We start from the raw sequence: 21,640 nt of genomic DNA, 5'->3' as shown, positions 1-21,640 counted from the left end.
AAGTATTCACATATCATTTGCCGTAGAAATTTTAAAAATAAATGTTATCACAAATAGTGATGTACGTTTGAATAGTAATGTACTATATTAAAAAAAATCTTGGTTAAATCGATATCAAAAACGAATTTTATTATGGTTTAATAGGATAAAAATGTATTTCTATATTGATTTCCAGTAAATTCGTCATATTAGATCAATAAGTCAGACTTCATCATTGTATCATTATGTGGTACCCTGGCAGTACGTATGTATTAATAGCATAGGTGAGGTTATCACTGTGTCTTTATTACATTCATAAGCAGCTTGTTAACAGGAGAAGAGGAGTATAAAGATATTTTTTACTATTCTCATCAATACAGAAAAACTTAATACAAATTACAATAAGTTTTAAATTAATAGATACAATAAAATTTCGTTTGCCAATAATAACAAAATTTTTATATATTCATGTACAGGTAATGTTGGTATATAATTTTGAAACGTTATTTATTAACGAGTTAATTGATTAACACTCCATTGTTATAAATCGATTTTAGTTTGGTCTACTTTATGTGCACATCACTATAATTTTTTTTCTTTCATTTTCCCGACGGGCGACGAGGCGTTCGTTCGATCGTTTGGTCACGTCATCTTTTTATCCGTGTAATGTCTTATTTCTGTGTCCCACATGCTTAGGGGTAACCGAATTAAGAAGAAATCCAAGAATCCCCGCACCAGAAGAAAAGTACGAGCGATAGCGGACGTAAATGTGAATTAGAAAGTGTGTGAACTAAGTCGCGAGGTGTCTTGTCCGTCCGGTTCGATCTGGTTTTTAGCAGTTCAAACCGCGAGTAGGGCTCCCTTTCCCTAGTTTACCTTTATTTAGAAGTTAATTGTGTGTTATATTTCTTTTATTTTCGTTATAATTAGTGTTTTCTGTGGTGTATTAGTTAATTAAAACCTAACAAAATGTCTGAGGAATCGTCAGCAGATCGGAATGTCGAAATATGGAAGATCAAGAAGCTCATAAAAAGCTTGGAGATGGCTAGAGGGTAAGTTCTATTCGTCTTTTTGTGACGTGGTCGGCTTGAGGAAGCAAAGTCATGCCAGTGCCAGCACGGCTGTCTTTGTCTACACATGCGCCGCCTTGCATGCGCGTATAACCTTTGCAACACGCGACACACGTACCAAGCAATGCGCATTGCACAAGTTGGTTACGGAATTATTAAAAAAATATATATATATATTTGCATTCCTTAGCCAAACAAACAGATCGATAATTTTTGCAAAACCAACTTCAGTTTGCTGTCGACCTTTGTTGGACATTAAACAAACAATGGATCTAATTATAATAATCACGCAGTTATCGACCTTCTGGTCTTTGTAGATCACTTTTCCGTGTACTCACTAGTTAATTATGAACAAACAAATTTGGCAAACACTATTAATAAAAAATTTCACTTTTTTAATTATTGTCTATGTTCCATTTTTGAAAATGTCGTTTAGGTGAATAGCTTTTAAATGTTCATTTTTCTTTTAAATAAATCATTATAAAAACATAATGGTTGCAAAGCAAACAATACAAATGTTTACCCTTACAGTAGCTAATCCTGAATAGCTAATTGAATCACCACTAGGTTGCTTCATTTAGTTGATACTTGTCAGCACTTACACTGTAGAAATAAAAAAAAAATACTCTTGTTTTATCTATTATTCTTCTTCAAAACTATATTTACAATGACTTTATTGTTTAACCCTGATAGTTGGAGGGGAAAGGGATTGTTAGTAATGGAGACTGAGAATCCCATTGCTAGCAATATACCCAACTAGATCGACCTCACGGTTCTCCCTGGAAACTATCATGGTTAATTCCTGATGAATTGATCATGATGGGCTGACTGGCCTGTTTTCATTCTCATCTATCACCCTTTACTGGTGCTCCGCCAGCATATCCCGTTAGTGCAGGCGGGTTTACCATACCATTTTCACCCATCAAAAAAAAAAAACCCTGATAGTTGGAAACAAATACCAAAACTCAAAAGTAATATGTTGCATAAAAATATATGTATATATTCTATGAAACCTTATTAAACAAAGTAAAAAAATATCCACAGAAAAATAATAGAAGGAACAAGATAAAGTGGCTAACAACAATAGTCAATATTTAAAATTATTTGCCAATAGATTTTTTTTTTTTTTCACAATGCTAATCATAGGTTAAGGAAATATGTATAAGGCTATCTGTTGATGGAATATTACTTATGTTTGTCACACAATTTTGAATGTGTCTCATGTTGAGTCATGCTTCCCATACATACAAATAAAAATTAACTTCATTCATTCAAAGAGTATATTCACTATATATACTTCACAAATTATATAATGTTATTAAAATTGTTTAGTGGAATTTATCTGAATTTTTTTTTTCTCAATTCTTAATTAATTACTTCTTTATTACCATCAAAGTTTATTAATTTATTTAGACAAAATTGACACTTTTTAAATAGACAATTTTTTTAAAAGTGGAAATAGATGGTTATTAAAACAAATGCTTGCTTTATTGGTATTTATTGGCAGGGTACTAGTGAAAGATGATAGGTGAGGATAAAAACAGGTCAGATAATCTGTCATGATGAATTCATTAGGAATTAATTAAAAGGTTTCTAGGGGGGAACATATGGAAGTGGCCTGATAGAGTATCTTGCTAGCAGTGGGAGCCAGTATCTGTGTTACTAATAGTTCTCCTGATAGGGCATGCATACCTGTAAAATGGCATGCATACCTGTAAAATGGCATGCATAATATCTGTGTGAGAAGAGCAAGATCCGATTAGGTTAGGTAGAAAGAAGTTAATTTATACTTATAATAAATCTGTAGAGAGGTTAATATTGTACATAAAATATATTTCCAAAATAACTATCAGGGGGTGATTAGTGATCGATATTGATGCCAAAAATGCAATCAGTAAAATTTTTGTCTGTCTGTATGTTCTTTAGGGAAACAAAAACTACTCGACGGATTTTAACGAAACTTGGTACAATTATTGTTCATACTCCTGGGCAGGTTATAGTATACTTTTCATCATGCTATAATCAATAGGAACAGAGCAGTGAAGGGAAATGTTAAAAATGTCCACCCGTGCGACGCCGGGACGGGCTGCTAGTAATTTATAAAAATCTCATGTCACAGTGTTTAAGTCAATTCATTTATCTGACCATGGGTATAAAATTAAATTATAATATACATCCCAAACATCTCTCCTCCCATTTCTGGCATATAAATTTATAAATTTGTATGTACTTAGTCAATTCATAATTGTACGGTGTGGACTGCCGTACGGTGAGCGTGGACTGTAGGGGCGTTGGTTCAGGCTGGAGTGAAACGCAGCGATTACTATTCTGAAGCCTCCGGTACCGTCTGAAGAGAGTATTTTTCTTCTTGTCCTATTTCTTCTCGAGTGTAGTGCGTCGCTGCTCGTAAGCGAATGCCGCTCGAGAGAGAGAAGGGTTCATCCGCAACCCTTTACAGGGTTGCAGGTGCGGGCCTCGGGTGTGCACCCTTTACCCGGGCGGTCTGCACAGGCTGCCGCCTGTGCGTCATTAATTTTCGACCCGTGGGGTCGAGCCGACGCTATTGTAAATAGCGTCGGCTGAGGGAATAAAGTGTGGGGGAAGAAAGAGCATTATATACTGTGTCGTCGACCGTGCAGGGCCGGTTTAACCGTCGCCCTGCTTTGTGCCTGCTGTGCGCAGGAGATCTCGCGGCAATGCGCGTGTCGCGTCCGGTGGGCGCGCGTGGAGCGGGGCTAGGTCCCTCAAGTGCGGGTGGTGGCTGGCGTCCGCCCGGCTGAACATTGTACGTGCCAGCCGGCGGACGAACTCTTCCACCGAGGGGACCGCGAGATCTCGGGCAATTACGTCGTTACGTACGTAACGACCCGCGTCTGCGCACATGCGCAGAACGCAGTTCTGTTGCGCCTGCATGCGCCGCCTCTGTGCGTCGGAGCACAGCGCGTACCATGCGGGGGAGGCATACGTCAGCTGCGAACGAATATAAGTCTTGTATATGCCTATTTTCGTTCGCAGCGAGAGATTGGACTGTAGGACCGGTCGCAGCATGGCCCGCGCGGTCCTGGTCTGTGTGACCGCGCGGTTAACCTGTGCTGTCATGTGCAGCGACCGGTCGATCTCTACCCCTAGGTAACGCACTGTGCGCTCCCATGAGATGGGTGACCCACGGAGTTGGAGAGGCGGCGGATGATGTGAGCGGCTTCGAGTCAGTAGCGCTACCGTTTTCCCCACATTAACGGAGGTGCGCCACTTATCGAGCCACTCAGGCAGGCGGTTCAACAGACGCTGCATTCTGCGTGCAGCGTAGTTGGCATTGGTCGACGACATGAAGTATGCACTGTCGTCGGCAAATAGAGCTAGGACGACATCGCTCTCTCCCTCGAGGAGCTCATCCCTCAAGGTGGGAATGTCGTCCGTGTACGTCGCGTATAGCGCTGGGGAAATGCAGCTGCCCTGCGGCACTCCGGCGGCGATTGGGTGGACGGCTGAGTCCACGCCCTCTACCGAAACATAAAAGTTCCGGCCTCGTAAGAAGTTGTCGATTACCCGCACGTAGGCTTGCGGCGTGCTAGTGTGCATCAACAGTTTGTACACTAGGCCGTCGTGCCACACGCGGTCGAACGCTTTCTCTATATCGAGAAAAACACCGACTACGCGTCGACCGCGGTTATGCTCGACGGCCATATGATGCAGCACGCGCGCAAGTTGGAGCGTGGTTGAATGGCCGCCCCTAAAACCGAACTGCTCGTCCCGTGGAGTGACGTACGGGTACAGCCGGCGGAGCAGCGCGCGCTCAAAGGTCTTCGCTACGTGCGGGAGGAGTGTTATCGGCCGGTAACTGGCCGGGAAGCGTTTGTCTTTCCCGGCTTTCGGGAGGGCGATGACTCGGCCGAGTTTCCAATTTGATGGAAAGTGGCCGGTCCGGAGTATACCGTTGTAGAGCTTAGTAATAAATACTAAAGCTCTACGGGGCAGCTGGGCGAGTGCAGGCGTGGGTATTTTGTCCGCTCCGGGCGCTTTGCGCCTAGGTAGGCGCTCGATGATGCGCCTTACCTCGCCGGGCGAAACGAATTTAATCTCCGTTAAGTCCGGCGTCGGAGCGGTGTGAAACTCGCCCACGCGACGTACAACGCGCTCATGGTGCTCGACGACAGTGCTGGGTGCGTCGGCGGCTACCGGATTGGCAGTGAACTGCCCCTCCAGGTGGTTGGCCAGGATTTCTGCCCGGTCAATGGCTGCGTAACGACGTCTGCCCGTTTCATCGAACAACGGACAGACGGGGGTCGTGCCTTAGTGAGCTGTCGGTTAAGGGCGTACAGGGTGAACTGGTGTTCACCCGCGTGGGAGATGACACCCTCCCACGAGGAGCCACGCCAGTCGCGGACTCCTTCCGACAGCTCCGCAGCGAGACAGTTAAGCTCACGCTTGACCCGTGGACAACGGGTGCGGGCCCATAGGCGGCGGAGTGCTCTTTTGCGCGACAACTTATCACTCAAGTGTGCCGGCAATTCGACTCGGCGGCGAGCTGCCGAGTGTATGGTAGTTGTGGCCGCCTCTAGGGCGCTTTGAATGCGCTCCTGTATATCGATAGAGGCGGCCTCTATTCCCTCAGGCGTGGAAAAGTCGCCGTCGAGAGGAATGTGCTGGAGGCTTGAGCGATAAGCCGTCCAGTTAGTACTCCGCCGCTCAGACCTGTGCGATGCGGTGACGACCGCACCTAGGTCAAGCGTGGCTAAAACTGGGAGGTGTTGTGTGTCCAAGTCGTACAACACCTCCATATTGACCGGGCAGGGCACTCTATGCACGAGTGCTATGTCCAGAACGTCTGGATAGTGTCTACGATTCGTGGGAATGTGTGTTGGGTGTGCGGGTCCCAACACTTCGTAGCCGTGACTGTCTGCGTCACGGAGGAGTCTAGTACCCACAGGCGATGTCACCCGGCTTCCCCAAGTCGGGTGTTTGGCGTTAAGATCGCCCATGAGTAATGTGGGACTCCTACCGTCCAGTACGTTCCGGACATCGGAGGGGCAGAATTCTCTGACCGGGGGCGATAGGCGGCATATACTCTCAGTTCCGCGCCGTCGATGTTAATGCTCACTCCTATGGAGCGCATGACGCGGAACTCGGGGAGCGCCAACTGCATGTGTACGATGTCGCGGCGGACCAGTACGGCGGTGCCACGGTATGCCGCACCGGCCGGGGACCGCTCGTCCCGTCTGTACACAAAGTAGTTGGGCACCCGCAACGTCTCCTTGGGAGCCAACTTGGTCTCCCCCAGGAGTATGATATGCACATCCTGGGTTTGAGCAAGGAGACGGAGGCCTTGTACCTTATCCTTTATCCCCCGGGGTTCCAGTACAGGACGCGGAGAGAATTACTCCGCGACTCTGTACTGGCTAATTTTGGCCAATCCGGCGAGAGCCGCCGACTTTATGTCCTCACCGGCCGCTAGGGCCGTAAGGAGATCTGTGAGGAGCCCTATTATTAATGTTAGGGCTCCATTGTCTGTTATCGTAGGTAAATCGCGCGTCTGTTGTGAACGTAGTGAACGTAGTGGTTGGGAGGCCGTCTGGGCCGACCGCCACGGCGGTTTACTCGAGTAGCGTGGGGCGGCACTCAAAGACGGCCACGCCTCCTGTCGCTCGTTCACTACGTTTTGCGCCATCTGGCGGCGAGCGGACGAAACCGGTACAGAAGCGACTGTCGGTAATGCAGTCCCTCGCCGCGCAGATGTTTGGAACGGTTGAGTTGGGGGGGGAATAAGTCCCCGTTGTTCGAACGCGGCGCGGCCGCGGGTTTGCGTCGGCGGGGCGACCTCCTCGAACGGCGTCGATGTAACCGCGTTTTGCTCGCGGTTACGACGCCTCCTGCCGGCCCTGTTGCGCCTTCTGCGCTTGGGCGCCTCACCACGATTAGTGGGTGGGTTTGCCGGGGCCATGAGTGTGCCCCGGGACGACATCGTCGGTGGGACGACTGTCACCGGCACCGGTGCCAGCGGTCGGAAAGTTCGCTGCGGCACCGGTGCGCGTGTGGGAAGTTGCGCCTGAGTCGGCGCCGACTGTGCGGGCGCTCTTGCGCGTCTGTCGGCGCCGGGGGCGCGCGTCGGAGCAGCGGGGGCGGCAGGGCGGGTTTGGATCCCCCGGCGGCGCGCCTCTCTCTTGTAAACCGCACACCGTCTATCGTTGGCGGTGTGCGGCTTGGCGCAGTTTGCACAGGTAGGCTTGTGGTCGCGCGGCCGGTCGCAATCAGCGGCCGCGTGTTCACCGGCGCATCGGACACATTTGATGAGCCGGTGACAGTTGGCCGATGAATGGCCGAATCCCTGGCACCTGTGGCATTGTGCCAGGGAGGAAGTTGAGGGCCGCCAGCCCTCGATTGTGACGCCACGCATGAATAAAAGTTCATGCGTGGCATAAAGACGATCCAGCTCGTCCTTGCTCAAGGGATCGAGCTGGGCGTGGAATACGCAGCCTGGGCGGCCGCGGCGGGCCGGTATACCCCGCACTAGGCGGACGGGGTACCCAATTTTTTCGAGGGCGTCCGCTACCGCGTCCGAAGTGGTGTCGGACGGGAGACCCCTTATTGCCACCTTTGTGGGGAGCTCGGAGGCCAGGCTGTAGCAATACCAGCTGATTGCTGGGTCAGCTGCGCCGGCCTCGGTTAGGTATCTTTGTACAAGACGGAACTCCTTGTCCGTCTTGCACAGGAATCGGACGCCCTTGCCGTAGGGGCGGGCGTTGGGCGGCTCACCCAGTGCGCGGGTGAGTGCGGCGAAGTGATCTGTCCACCGCGGCAGACATTCCACAATAATGGGCGGGTATTTGCCCTGCCCAGGCTGCTTATGGTCGATTGCCTCCTTTGTGGTAGCGGGAGGCGTCGGTGGGCGCGGAGCGGGAGCGGCCGCGGCCGCGTCCGCGAAAGATTTGGTGGGGGACAATGTCCCCACGGAGCGGACCTGTACGTCGACACTCTCCAGTGCGACGTACGAGGTCTCGTCATCCTTATTGGGATGGCCCAGGGCGCCTAAGGCGTCGAAATCCATAACTCGCTCGTCCTCGCTGTCGATAGAGGGGGCAGGCGAGGGCGAGCGGGGGGGTGTGGCGCGCCGTGTGTGCGGGCGCGCCTCGCACGGCGCGTTCACCGAGCGAGACGGTCGGTCAGTGTAGCGCGGTGCGGGAGCGAGACGGGGCGACGGCGGTGAGTCGCCTGCGTCTAGCCGCTTCTCTGAAGGTGTTCCCGAGAGAGCGGGCGATGGTGGTGTGCGGCGTTTGGCGGCCGTAGACGGCGTGGCGCCAGACAAGTCGCCGCTCGGCTCGGCGCGTTCCCCTTCCGCAGCGGTTACGTTGCGGTTAGCGAGTGCTAACCTAGCCTCACGGCGGGTGTGAAACGGTCCCAGATCTGTCTCTGGGACCGGTCGGCTACTGCCTGCCTGCCTCGGCACGGCTTGCCGCTGTGGCAGTGGCGCCGGCGCCCTAGGCGCCGACGCGGAAGGAGTGCGGGTCGGCCGTTTGGCCGACTCAAAAGGTTTGCGGGGGGGTTTCCCCTCGCGCTCAGACATTATTGTCGGTGATGGTGATGGTGATGGTGATGGTGTCCCTACGGTCCCTAACTTAGTAGCCCACGAAGGGCGAAGGGGTCGCTGGACCAACACCGCCCAAGTGGGGACTCAGGCGGTGCCCTCAGTCTCGCCGTGGGTGCACTTGTTCTCCCTGTGAGACGACACCCTACGGTTTGAAAGAGGGGAATGTGGGGGTTGGAACCCCACGAACGATCCCTACTGCTGGAGGAGGGGGGGGGGGTGGAGTCGACACGGCCGGGAAGACCGTGCTCTCGACCGTTACCGTGAGTGCACTTGTCCTCCCCGTGAGGCGACACTCTCCGGAACGGCCGAGAGGGGTGCGGGGGGACAGAACCCCCGCGACGACCTACGGTCCCTAACCCTACGACTCGACCGTGCCCTGGCGTGTAGCACACAGGTGCCTACACTGGTGCACCCAGGTGCACGGACTATCTCCCCGTCGGCTTGTAGCCCTCAGAAGGGCTGACGGCCTCGAGTTCGTCCTGAAAAGGACGTCCTACTCGGCGGCGGCACGAAGACACGGAGCACGAAGCTCGCGGGCACGTGTAGGAGGAATCCGACTGTACAATCTTACGATTGCACAGTTGATTCCTCGGCGGTGAGCTGTAGCGGCGGCTGTGGCGTCCCACGGCGCTCGGCGGCAGCTCTGGAGGGCTCTCGAAGGCGCAGGAGTCACGACGTGCTGGGGAAGACGCTACTCGGAGTCTCGACGGTCGCCCGGAGTACTCACGAGAAGGATCACGCACGAACACGACGGTCTCACTGCAGGCACGGGAGCTCTCTGCCGCTCGACGGGAGGCGGCCTATCTTTATACCCGCCCGCTCGCACGATAACATTTCTAACTCGCGTTAGCGAATCTGTGCGAGCGGGACGGGGCGAGAGTGAACGAGACGCGTGTCTCTTCAGATCGGTACCCTATAGCGTCTATTTATTTATCACAATTTACAATTTCTTATTTGTTTTTACAATTTCTATTTCTATTCGCAGGTAATAATAACGACACGTAAAGAATGCTTTATTTGACTTACACTATGGGTATCTTAAATCTATGTAAAATCTATATAAAATAACAGTATACAAAAACGATTAAACTAGGGACTTAACAACTAACTATAAACATTGCTATAAATATCGCTATAATTACACATGTACAATAATGTCGCGAACAATAATTTTTATATATCAAGTGAAACAAATATTAAATGTTACAACAATAAATATTATATATATTCTTTATTGCACAAAAACATACAGTAACAACAATAAGTTAATAACAATGTTAGCAAAGGCGAACTTATCTCTAAAAGAGATCTCTTCCAGTCAACCTAACGCAGTGGCATAGGAAGTAGTGCTAATATTGCACTGCAAAAAAAAAATGCACACCCATGCTAAACTCTAAAACTGCTCTCAATTTGAAATTAAAAATGTAAATGTGTATTCTTTTTTAATGATGGAATTTAAAGTTACTCCATCTGTCCTCATTTCATCCTTACCTATCATCATTCACTGATACTTTATCTCAGGATAGGTTGCTTTTCTATTTTTTTTTGTTTATACTACTTAGAATAGCAAACAAGCTAACGGTCCACCTAATGGAAAGTGGTAACCGTCGCCTATAGACATGAGCAGTACTATGGACATAAGATTATACTGTTTCACCCATGATACCCCCCCATGCGTTGTTACTCAGGTGTTATTATTCTGTACTCAGTAAATTCACGCCATATCCCACCCTTCAAACCGAAACACAGCCATGCAAACACACCTGCTTTACAGTTGAAACATGAATGAGACAGAGGTACCCAAGCAATCAAGTTTAAAAGTTTCATCCCATCAATTCCAGTCCATCCAAGTACTGGGTCAACTAGTTAGAAATATGAAATTGGCAGTCATAGTCATATTCCTCAAAGAATGTTGTATGTTCTTATCTAATATCTCATTCTCACATTTCAGGAATGGTACATCAATGATATCCCTCATAATTCCGCCAAAGGATCAGATCTCTCGGGTGTCGAAAATGTTGGCGGACGAGTTCGGAACTGCGTCGAATATAAAGTCACGCGTGAACCGGCTATCCGTGCTCGGCGCCATCACATCTGTGCAGCACCGGCTGAAGCTATACACTAAAGGTTTGTTGTTGTTTTAAAATTCGGCAAAAATGGACAAGCAAAGATCATGGCCCATACAGCCTAATCATAAGTTAACACAGCCAAAGCTTCGTTATTGACAGTATTGACAGCTGCAATTTATTACTTTCACAGACTAATACAAATGAACATCATAGAGACACTTTTAATTTTTGTACACTGCAAGTATTTTATTGGGGACAAAGATTGTTAGAACGCTTTGGACGCCAGTCTGTATTTGTTATCTAATAAATACTTTTATCTATTTCCAGTGCCTCCTAATGGCCTGGTCATCTACTGTGGCACGATCGTCACCGAAGAAGGCAAAGAGAAGAAGGTGAACATAGACTTTGAGCCGTTCAAACCCATCAACACATCACTCTATCTGTGCGACAACAAATTCCACACTGAAGCCCTGACAGCGCTCCTGGCTGATGATAACAAGTTTGGTTTCATCGTGATGGATGGTAACGGAGCATTGTTTGGTACGCTGCAAGGGAACACCAGAGAGGTTAGTTTAATTTAGTTATAATTTATAAATCAGTAGCAAAAAATGTTGGGCCACCTTATATGACATGATGATTTTATAAAGAACATTCCAGAAGGAAGTATAGAGGGATAAAGAGGAAGGAGATGAAAGAGAAGCAACTACATGGGATAGAAAAAAAATGGCTAGGTGTCATGTCATATATCCCTATATAACATAAGTGAAGGATGGAAAGAATGGAATGAAGAGGCATGGGATAGAACTGATTGGAGGTATAGGCATGAATTAATTGCACTCACGAAAGGAAACTCTTAAATAAAAAGAGCAAAAACCCAGGATTCAGCTCCTTATAAAAGTTAAAAAAACCTTATAAAATACAAAAACTGAAATTTGGTTTCTGTTTAAGTGAAATAGCAATCTATTACTTGCCTAATAGTGCATTGTTTTAGTTGAAATGTGTCGCAACTTCAATCTACACCAGTATTTCCCTACCTTTTTTGTGCCATACCCCACTTGAACATTTCTAAAATTTTTATGTCTCCATACGTAATTTTTCCCGACAAAGTTTACTTGACGACTCTAATCGCCCAGTTGATATTTTGGTAACGTCAATCGAAATTATGCCTAACTTTACAGTATTTTTTTATTAACTTTTTTTTTTGTTAAATTTAGCACCCATGTTTATTTCTAGCATTGCATTTAAATGGCCAGGAGCAAGAGGGTTAAAATCGCTTCCAGTCCATTCTTTAATTGCCTCCCTGTGGAGCGTGGGCCCCACGTTCGGAAACACCGATCTAGAGTCTAGACTGAATACCTCAGGGAGAGAAACTATATTACTATTATCCTATTCCAGGTACTGCACAAGTTCACAGTGGATCTGCCGAAGAAGCACGGCCGCGGTGGTCAATCAGCGCTGCGTTTCGCACGTCTCCGCATGGAAAAGCGGCACAACTACGTCCGCAAGGTGGCGGAGGTGGCGACACAGCTGTTCATCAGCGCAGACCGGCCGAACGTGGCGGGGCTTATCCTGGCCGGTTCGGCAGACTTCAAGACCGAGCTGTCCCAGTCTGATATGTTTGATCCGGTAAGTTAATTTCATGCAACTGAAGATGAAAAGCATGCATAGATAATATGGATACCGATCCAATAATTTTTTTTTAAACAAATTTGAACGTGAAATTTCGGTGAGCGTGGACTGTAGGGGCGCTGGTTCAGGCTGGAGAGAAACACACTGATTCCTTTTCTGAAGCTCCCGGTACCGTCTGAAGAGTTTTTCTTTTGTCCTATTTCTTCTCGGTTGGGAGTGCAGTGCGTGAATGCGTGCCGCTCGACGGTAGGCGGCTTATCTTTATACCCGCCCGATCGCACGATAACATGTACTAACTCGCGTTAGCGAGTCTGTGCGAGCGGGACGGGGCGAGTGTGAAAGAGACGCGTATCTCTTCAGAGCGGCACCATATGGCATCTATTTATTTATTACAATTGTCTTATTTCTATTTACTTTTACAATTTCTTTTTCTTATTCTATTTATGGGTAATAATAACAAGACACAATCAAATGTTTTATTCAACTTACGCTATAGATACATCTTAAAATCTATGTAAAAGTAACAATATAAAAATGATTAAACTAATGACAAAAAACAACTATAAATTATCGCTATAACTATAAAATGATTGTAATGTCGCGAACAAAATTTTTGTTGAGGCTTTAGTACACTGGAGTGACAGCTTCATAGGGATTGTCTGAAAGTCAGTCTGTCAGTCCGTCAGGGACACCTTTACCCACAGATATAGCAGTCTTGCATTGCGACTGCCGGCTTGACCTAGTATTAAATTGACATTACCGTTATATAATGGTATATCGCTCAAAATACGCTGTTTCAGATGTAAGTAATATAAATTGGACTTTATTTTCTGCATCATGGCTATTGCTATGGCATGGCTAGTACAGCCAGCCCAGCTCCGCTCAGAGAGCACAGAAGCTTCCTGAGATCTTCACTGGCCTCATGAAGTGACTTCACTGTTACAGGGATTTCTGTCTTACCGATCGGATACCTACATATATTTTGGTTTTTCTGGATATTGATGGCGGAAAAATGGTCATCACCAATTTCGATATGGCCCATATGGGTTGGATATCTATTTTCGAATATCTGCTATCCAATATAATTTTTGGAATAACAGACTTTTAACATATTCGTTACTGAACCAGTATGTAGATATTGTAACTTTACCAAAGGGAGACTGTACAAAAGTCGTTTGCTTGGGTACCTCTGTCCCATACGTGTTTCAACTATGAAACAGTTGTGTTTGCATGGCTGTGTTTCGGTTTGAAGGGTGGGATATGGCGTGAATGTACTGGGTACAGAGGAATAACACCTGAGTCCTGTGGAACGGCAAAACATGGGGGGTATCATGGGCAAAATAGTATTCTCTGTATTCCATGGTACTGCTCATATCTATAGGCGACGGTTACGACTTTGCATCAGGTGGGCCGTCAGCTTGTTTGCCATTGAAAGTTATATAAAAAAAAAAAACTAAAATATATGGGTATTGCTATATGTTACCTACCCCTAAAGCAAATACAATAGTGGTTTACGTTCGTCATCGGTAGACTTAAAATTATGCCATCCCAACTGACCTGTACAATTTGGTACCCTAGTTCACAATTATATTAATTATTTTTGTTTATATTATTGTATGGTCCCGGCATAGAATGGGCATCCCTCCTTTCCCGTGGTTTTCGTAAGAGGCGATTAAAGGATATTTCTTAAAATATTACCAAAATTTAACTGGTTGCCAATCTTCCTGTCAAGCATAGAAAACTTTCCTTATGAGAGAGGCCTATGTTTAGCAGTGGACAGTTAACGACTGATGATGATGATGATGATAGAATAATAATAGCAATTAGAAATACGCCAAAATAAATTTATCTCTAAAAGAGATCTAAACGTGTCGGATTCTATATATATTTTTTATTGCTACAGCGTCTGCAAGCTAAAATCATCAAGCTGGTGGACGTATCGTACGGCGGCGAGAACGGATTCAACCAGGCCATCGAGCTGGCGGCAGAGTCGTTGCAGAACGTCAAGTTCATACAGGAGAAGAAACTGATTGGCCGGTACTTCGATGAAATTTCACAGGTGACCAATTTTAACGCTTCACGATAGAAACACGAATAGGACAGAGGCGGTCAAACAAATGACAGGGTACAGAGGAATAACATCTGAGACCTTAGGAATGACAACGCATGGGGATATCATGGGCGAAACAGTATACTCTGTTATGTCTGTGGTACTGCTCATGTCTATAGACGACGGTTATCACTTTCCATCAGGTTTTTTGCAATTCTAAGTTGCATAAAAATAAGTTCGCCTCTGTACGTTTTCATTATAACCTAATATCTACAAAGTGAATGTATAAAAGCATATAAATAAATAAATAAACATAATTGTACAGGACACAGGCAAATACTGCTTCGGTGTGGACGACACGTTGCGCGCGCTCGAGCTGGGCGCCGTCGAGACGCTGATCTGCTGGGAGAACCTCGACATACAGAGGTATATACATACACATCTGTCACGCCTGTCTCCCATTAGGGTAGGCAGAAACAATGGAACACCAAATGATTTTTTTTTTTCAAACAAACCTCTTACTTCCTCCACATTCGGTACATATCACACACGTACAGTACGGTTCACACAGACGGTAGGGAAAAAAATAAAATTATAATGTAAAAATTTGACGTTCATAAGCGGCTAAAATGTCCTACATGAATAAATGATTTTTGAATTTTGAATTTTGAATTCATCAATCTTTCCATACACGCTCACCAGTTACGGGTACTTTTAATTTGGCCCTTCTTCGGCACGGTCGCCTATTTGGTCGACATACGCCCTATCTCTATGGCGGCCCCTACCGACATCTCCGTTCATTCTTGCTCGATAAATGTCTCGTAATTCTTTCATCCATCCTCTCCAAATGGCCAAACCATCGCAACATTCCTTTTTCGATTTTTGTCACTACATCGTCTTTCAGTCCACACTTCTTTATATATTTATCGTTCTGTCATAGGTAGACTAGACAATGTTTGAACAGTCTGTCCCATCCAGCCGTCGGCTTGCTTGCCATTCTAAGTTGCAATAAAAAATCATGGGAGATATGTATTTAAGTAGGGACACTGGTTTCTAAAAAACCTCGTAGGCGTTCATGCGCTTTAGATAATTAGGTACATCACTATTATTTCAGTTGAAATATGGACACTGCTTGCTGGAAAAAGGAATAACATATAATGACATGAGAAATATTTTAGTTATTATTGCTGTGTGTTACTGGCATAAAATGGGCTTCTTCTTTTCCCATAGGTGTTGTAAGAAGTGACTAAAGGTGGGCGAGGGATGGGCAGCAGCGGCCCTCTTAAAACATTATCAAAGTCTAATTGCGTTCGCCAATTCTCCTGCCAAGCATAGCAACTACTGGTAAAACCCCCAAGGGGGAGACTTATGTTCAGCAGTGACCATTAAGGGCTGATATGATATGACGATGATTAAATTGAAAATTACATATTTTTAAGTTTTGATAAAGAAAGGGAAGATTTTGGTATATATGGGGGGTGTAAAGTCGGAGCTAGTAGCTAATGTTATAAATACTAATATTATAAATAGAAAATGTTTGTTTGTCTTATTGTTTGTAATGGATGAACTAATTACGTAATTCGCAGTTGAATGACTTTAAAATACCAAAATTTACTTAATACAATTTATTAAAATATTATATTAAAGGATAAAATATAATATAATTATGACAAAGAAGTGGCGGAGCACCAGTGAAGGGTGATAGATGAGAATGAAAACAGGCCAGTTAGCCCATCATGATGAATTCATCAGGAATTAACCATGATAGTTTCCAGGGGGAACCGCAAGGAGGTTGGTCAACCCGGTTGAGTATATTGCTAGCAATGGGATTCTCAGTCTCCATTACTAACAATCCTTTTCCCCCCGCTAATGCAAGTTAAGCAAACCCAGTTCCAACTAGGAAGGGTGACCACTGTCAGCACTATATGAGTTGGAGGCTACTTATTATGGCTGTCAGTGATTATGTCTCGCGGACGAAGTCGCGGGCGAAAGCTAGTCTTTTTTTATAAAGATAATTTGAATTTGTATTATTGTTAAATATCCTGCCATCTGTTTCAGATATGTGCTGAAGTCGCACGCCACCAACCAGGAGACCATTCTGCACCTCACGCCCGAGCAAGAGAAGGACAAGTCACACTTCACGGACAAAGAGGTGGGTACAAATTGGAGATTAGCAGTGTGGTGGGCAGGGTCTTGATGGGTGAAGATGGAATGGTAATCCCGCCTGCGCTATCGGTATACACCGGCGGGGCACCAGTGAAAGATGATAGATGAGGGTGAAGGCAGGTCAGTTATCACATCGTGATGAATTCAACAAGAATTGTTCACGATGGTTACACTTGGAATACAGTACAATGGTTTCCAGGAAGGACCGCGTGGAGGTCGACCTGATAGGGGGTATATTGCTAGCAATGGGGCTACCTTGCCAGTAGTTGCCACGCTTGGCAAGCGAATCGGCAACCGCAGTCAGGCTTTTAGAGATGTTTTAAGAGGGATGCTGCTACCTATCCCTTGCCGTCCCTTAGTCGTCTCTTATGATACCCACAGGATAGGCAGGGGTGCTCTATTCTATGCCGGGACCACAGGGCCAAATGTTTTGTCTATAAAAATTCAAGGTAATGTAATGTAAGAAAGACTCTGTTTTCCGCACTTAGCCTCTCATTTGGGCCGTTGTGCGTGTGAGTCGTGGCTAGTACAGCCAAAAAAAATTCAAGGTAATTACTCCATATTCCAGAGCGGGGTAGAACTGGAGCTGGTGGAATGCCAGCCGCTGCTGGAGTGGCTCGCGAACAACTACAAATCATTCGGAGCCACCCTCGAGATCATCACCGACAAGAGCCAGGAGGGCAGCCAGTTCGTGCGGGGCTTCGGTGGCATAGGCGGTAAGTGGCTCATTCATGTACCCGTCTACGAATTACCTGTGATCTATGACCGTTTTGATTTTAAGGAACCTCCAGAAGCAGTGAAATTACAGGGTACAGAGGTGTAACACCATAGCACTCAGATATGACAGTGCATGAGACTTGTCATAGACATGTAGTGGTAAGTGGTAACCATCACACCGTCATAGGTTAGTTGGTTAGTTACCACTTACCATCACGACCGAGATGTTTGCAGAATTCTTTTATGGAAATAATACTAGAATAGTAAAGAAATTTGAATCGAAATACTACAAAAATAATTTGTCAACTATATCCAAATAACTAAATTTACCTTTTACCCTAAATTTTTTGACTGTTTTAAGATCTATGTTTTTTTTTTTTTTTTTGGAGAAAATGTTCTGAAATTGGACGTCTCGTTGAATATTTGCTTTAACGATTCTAATGTTTTACTTTTAACCTGTGTATGTATATATTTGATTATTTATATAAATGCTTATACTAAAACGTCTAATTTGTATATTCTCTTCTTTTCTTGCTGCTTGGACAACGCTGGATGCACAATAAACGATATAACTTTATACAAAACAATAGGCATACTACGATACAAAGTGGATTTCCAATCTCTACAGCTCGACGAACCTCTCGACGACGTGGACCTCGACGACTATTAAAAAAGAAAAGAAAAAAAAAATTAAAAAAAAAAAAGATGAAACTTAGGGAACTCGAAACACGAAATTTTTAGGACGCGCCATTAATAAATAGAAAACATACGAAAAACGATTCGATAGTGTTAAGAGAGGATGCTTGCATGGTTTTTTAGACTGATCTCTTCGTCCGGTCGCGGCACACGGGCGTTTCGGACGCGGCGGTTGAAACGCTATAAAAACGATGCTAAAATCTTGCACTACTATCGGGAGTCAAAAAAAAAAAAAAAAAAACTTGTATACTTTAAATTCAACTAATTTCATATCAGGGTAATTACTAAATATTACTAATTTAATCTATAATCACGATTCTCATTTAGGTAAAAATGTTAATTTAATTGAAAAATATAGGAGTTAAGCCCCATTAGTTTAATTAATAGCATGAACCATATATTCTGTATAACTGAAAACAAATTTAATGTATTTTCAACCGACTTCAAGAAGGAAGCGTTCTTAATTTGATTGTAGTTTTTTGTTTGTCCCTTCTAAACTCCGTCATTTGTAAACCGATTTAGAAATTTATTTTTTTATCTCAAAAGGATATACTTACAATATGGTTCCATTAAAATTTTATCAAAATCGCTTCAGTTGTTTAGTTTCTAAATGAAAATAACTAATTGAAGTCGTTTTTTTTTTTTTGAGAACACAATCTTAAATTATGGTTCAGAAAATTTTATTAGGAAACGTAGAAGAGTTTAAATTCGACAGTAGATTTACTTATTAATATTAAACAATAGGCTTAGGTGTTCTTAATAACACATCTAAAAGCTAATACCTCCTGCAAACCTATTTTAACTATTAGTGTGTTTTATCACTTTCTTTTGAATTAGAATGTAGCACGACAGAAAGAGACAGAAGTAGTCGATAGGTTTATTAGGATTTTGACATTAATATGACGGCAGTGAAATAAAAAATCACACCTGTGATTATTTGCAACAGTTATTGTTGTGGTGAATGTAACGAATACATAGTCATTATTTGCCGAACATATTAGAATTATATTCTTATATTATTCTTTCTGTCTGCCCAAATGGGGGACAGGCGTGATGGATAAACATGGAGAAGAGACATTAATTACTTAATAATAAAAATATTATTATTGTTTGTTACGTACAAGTCTAAAACCGGTTTGTTGTAACCGTTATTTATTAATAACGGTTAATTAGTTTTATTAAACTAGCTTTTTAAAATAACCGCTATTCACCAGCCCGTTTGCCGCGACCACGTTATTAATTCCCTGCCTATTTATTTTACAGTTTTTAGCTGTCTAGATGTTCACAAGTTATATTTTATATCTGAACCCTTCGCGCTTGACTGTCCCTAATGCAAAGGCTGTATAATTTTTTAACGACGCCTCACGTTTGACGTGGGCACTATGCTTTGAATAAAAAAAAAACACATTTTTTATACAACTGGTAACGAGAAACAAAACTAACAAGTCATTCGGTAAAAATAATAATAGTGATTGATAACTAGTTGTAATAACTAGTTAATTAACATAATAATTTCAAGTTATTCATAACCAAAATGGATTCTCTAAGTTGTCGTAAAAATACCTGACTCGTTGCAGCTTGTAACAAAATACCTTTACACAAATTCCATGTGATATTATCATAATTTATTGATACATGTCCACTTAATGATCTTAGATCATGTACCTAAAGATGGAGCATCGACCAAAATACTGTCAGCCAACAGTGACTTTTGGCTGACACAAATAAAAATTAAATGCTTAATTGTTTCACTGTTGCAATTGGTCTAAAAATTCCACACTTTATTTTTTTTTTTTTTTTTTAATAAATATGTATATATAACTATTTTTTCTTATGCAATAAACATACATATTGCATATAAATTAATTCTAAATTGCATCCACTTTCAATGATTCTGACAACGAATACATATATCAAGTTTACACTCATACTCACGAGATTACAAAAATAATCGCTGATAGTAAGTATCATAACGAAATATGATGCTGTGTCTACCCCGTTTTTTAAATGTAAACGTGAAGTTTTGTAGTTTTATTTCATTTCAGTTGTGTTTGCATGGCTGTGTTTCGGTTTGAAGGGTGGGATATGGTGTGAATTTACAGGGTACAGAGAAATAACATCTGAGTCCTCAGGAATGGCAACGCATGGGGGGTATCATGGGCGAAACAGTATACTCTGTTATATCCATGATACTGCTCATGTCTATAGACGACGGTTAGCACTTTCCATCAGGTGGACCGTCAGCTTGTTTGCCATTTTAAGTTGTATAAAAAAAAAACCTTACAGTATGCATTTTTCCTATTGAGTAATAACTATACAATCTATTATCCCTATTCACTCACACAAGAGTAAAAAACGGCCTGTTTTTAGCAAAGCGTTTTTGTTAAGTGACTCCATCTAAAAGTATGTGATCTAAGCTAGTATGTTTATATCAAATTTCAAACGATATTAAAAATATCAAATGACAAGTAACTGATACACGCTTAATGCCCACGTCGTTCCAATGTCCCGTAACTACCAATAAATGCCTTCAGCAATAGTATACGCCTTATGACCTAGTATATATAAACATATAGAACACATTTGAATAGACACGCTGAACACCATTATACGTAATGACCGGCCCAGAAATATCTGATTACGATGAATCTCGAGCAATCGCGGATTGCCAACTGTATATAACTTTATATTGTACGGTTCTGAGTGCAGAAATGAAAAAAAAAAGTTGTAAGTACATTTTGGCGGTCGTTTTGAAATTGGAACGGTTATTTTTTTAAATAACATTTCAAATGATAGAGTCGTACCGAACGGAAGTGTTTTAAACTTATTGCTTTTTAAATAGTTTGTGATCGGTTTAGGAAATGGTTGCTTTGTATAAAAGTTGTTTGCTTGGGCACCTTTGTCCCATTCGTGTACCGTGAAGCAGTTATGTTTGCGTCGCTGTTTCGCTTTGAAGGGTGGGATTATGGCAGTGAATTCACGGTTACCACTTTCCATCAGGTGAGCCGTCAGCTTGTTTGCCATTCTAAGTTGCATTAAAAAATACTTATATTAAATAGAGATGTTCATAATTATTGCATATTTTAGTAACTAAAATACTAAAATAAAAAAATGTTATTTTTTTTACATTTTTCACTTTTTTTGAAAGAAAAAGGACGCATTATTTTTGCGGGAAATTAATAGATCTTTCTTTAAATGTTTTTAAATATTTAATTATACAATAATAAATTATTTGAGATAATGAAATTAATTTCCTTATAGTTGGAAATGGTTTATCCGAAGCTTACATAGTCTATGAAAAGGTTCCAATAACAAATTATCGAAAAAGAAACTCCTTGGACCATTCTAAGCGGTTAAAAAACATCATTAAGTATAGCTGTATAGGCATGATGCCATTGCCTTTTCAGTTAGTTTAAAAAAAATAAAAAGCTCATCTACATTGTATTGTAAATCAGATCATAAACATCTAGATGAGGCGTCCAACGTAAAAAAAAAAATCATCTCGGAAAGAATCTGTCAAATGTATATTGTATATATATATATATATATATATATATATATATATATATATATATGTATATATATATATATATATATGTATAAATTGAATTTAATGATATTATTAAAAAAAAATACAGTTTGCATGATAAAAATCACTAATCGCAAAATTAATACAATTTTA

The 21,640-nt window shown here is 43.3% G+C and overlaps 1 protein-coding gene across 2 annotated transcripts in view; it reads left to right on the top strand.

Annotated features, from left to right (window-relative positions):
• Positions 1 to 577: 577 nt before the first annotated feature.
• LOC113510103 (eukaryotic peptide chain release factor subunit 1) overlaps positions 578 to 21,640 on the top strand; it is a 36,617-nt gene continuing 15,554 nt past the window's right edge. Inside the window, exons 1-9 of one of the 2 annotated variants that reach the window (XM_026893521.3) lie at positions 578 to 1,031; positions 10,583 to 10,758; positions 11,028 to 11,266; positions 12,096 to 12,326; positions 14,233 to 14,388; positions 14,705 to 14,805; positions 16,438 to 16,531; positions 17,114 to 17,261; positions 17,853 to 18,027. In XM_026893521.3, the coding sequence (XP_026749322.1) occupies positions 949 to 1,031; positions 10,583 to 10,758; positions 11,028 to 11,266; positions 12,096 to 12,326; positions 14,233 to 14,388; positions 14,705 to 14,805; positions 16,438 to 16,531; positions 17,114 to 17,261; positions 17,853 to 17,932 (1,308 nt within the window). In that variant the 5' untranslated portion in view covers positions 578 to 948 and the 3' untranslated portion in view covers positions 17,933 to 18,027. Of the gene's footprint in view, positions 1,032 to 10,582; positions 10,759 to 11,027; positions 11,267 to 12,095; positions 12,327 to 14,232; positions 14,389 to 14,704; positions 14,806 to 16,437; positions 16,532 to 17,113; positions 17,262 to 17,852; positions 18,028 to 21,640 lie in introns of those variants that run through there. The other variant, XM_026893520.3, reaches the window with a different exon arrangement.

Source organism: Galleria mellonella, unplaced genomic scaffold (assembly GCF_026898425.1).
Source record: "Galleria mellonella isolate WM207_F2 unplaced genomic scaffold, CSIRO_AGI_GalMel_v1 utg778, whole genome shotgun sequence".
NCBI classification, from domain to species: Eukaryota; Metazoa; Arthropoda; class Insecta; order Lepidoptera; family Pyralidae; genus Galleria; species Galleria mellonella.
Note: the sequence above shows the minus strand (reverse complement) of the source record. Positions and strands in the feature narration are given on the sequence as shown.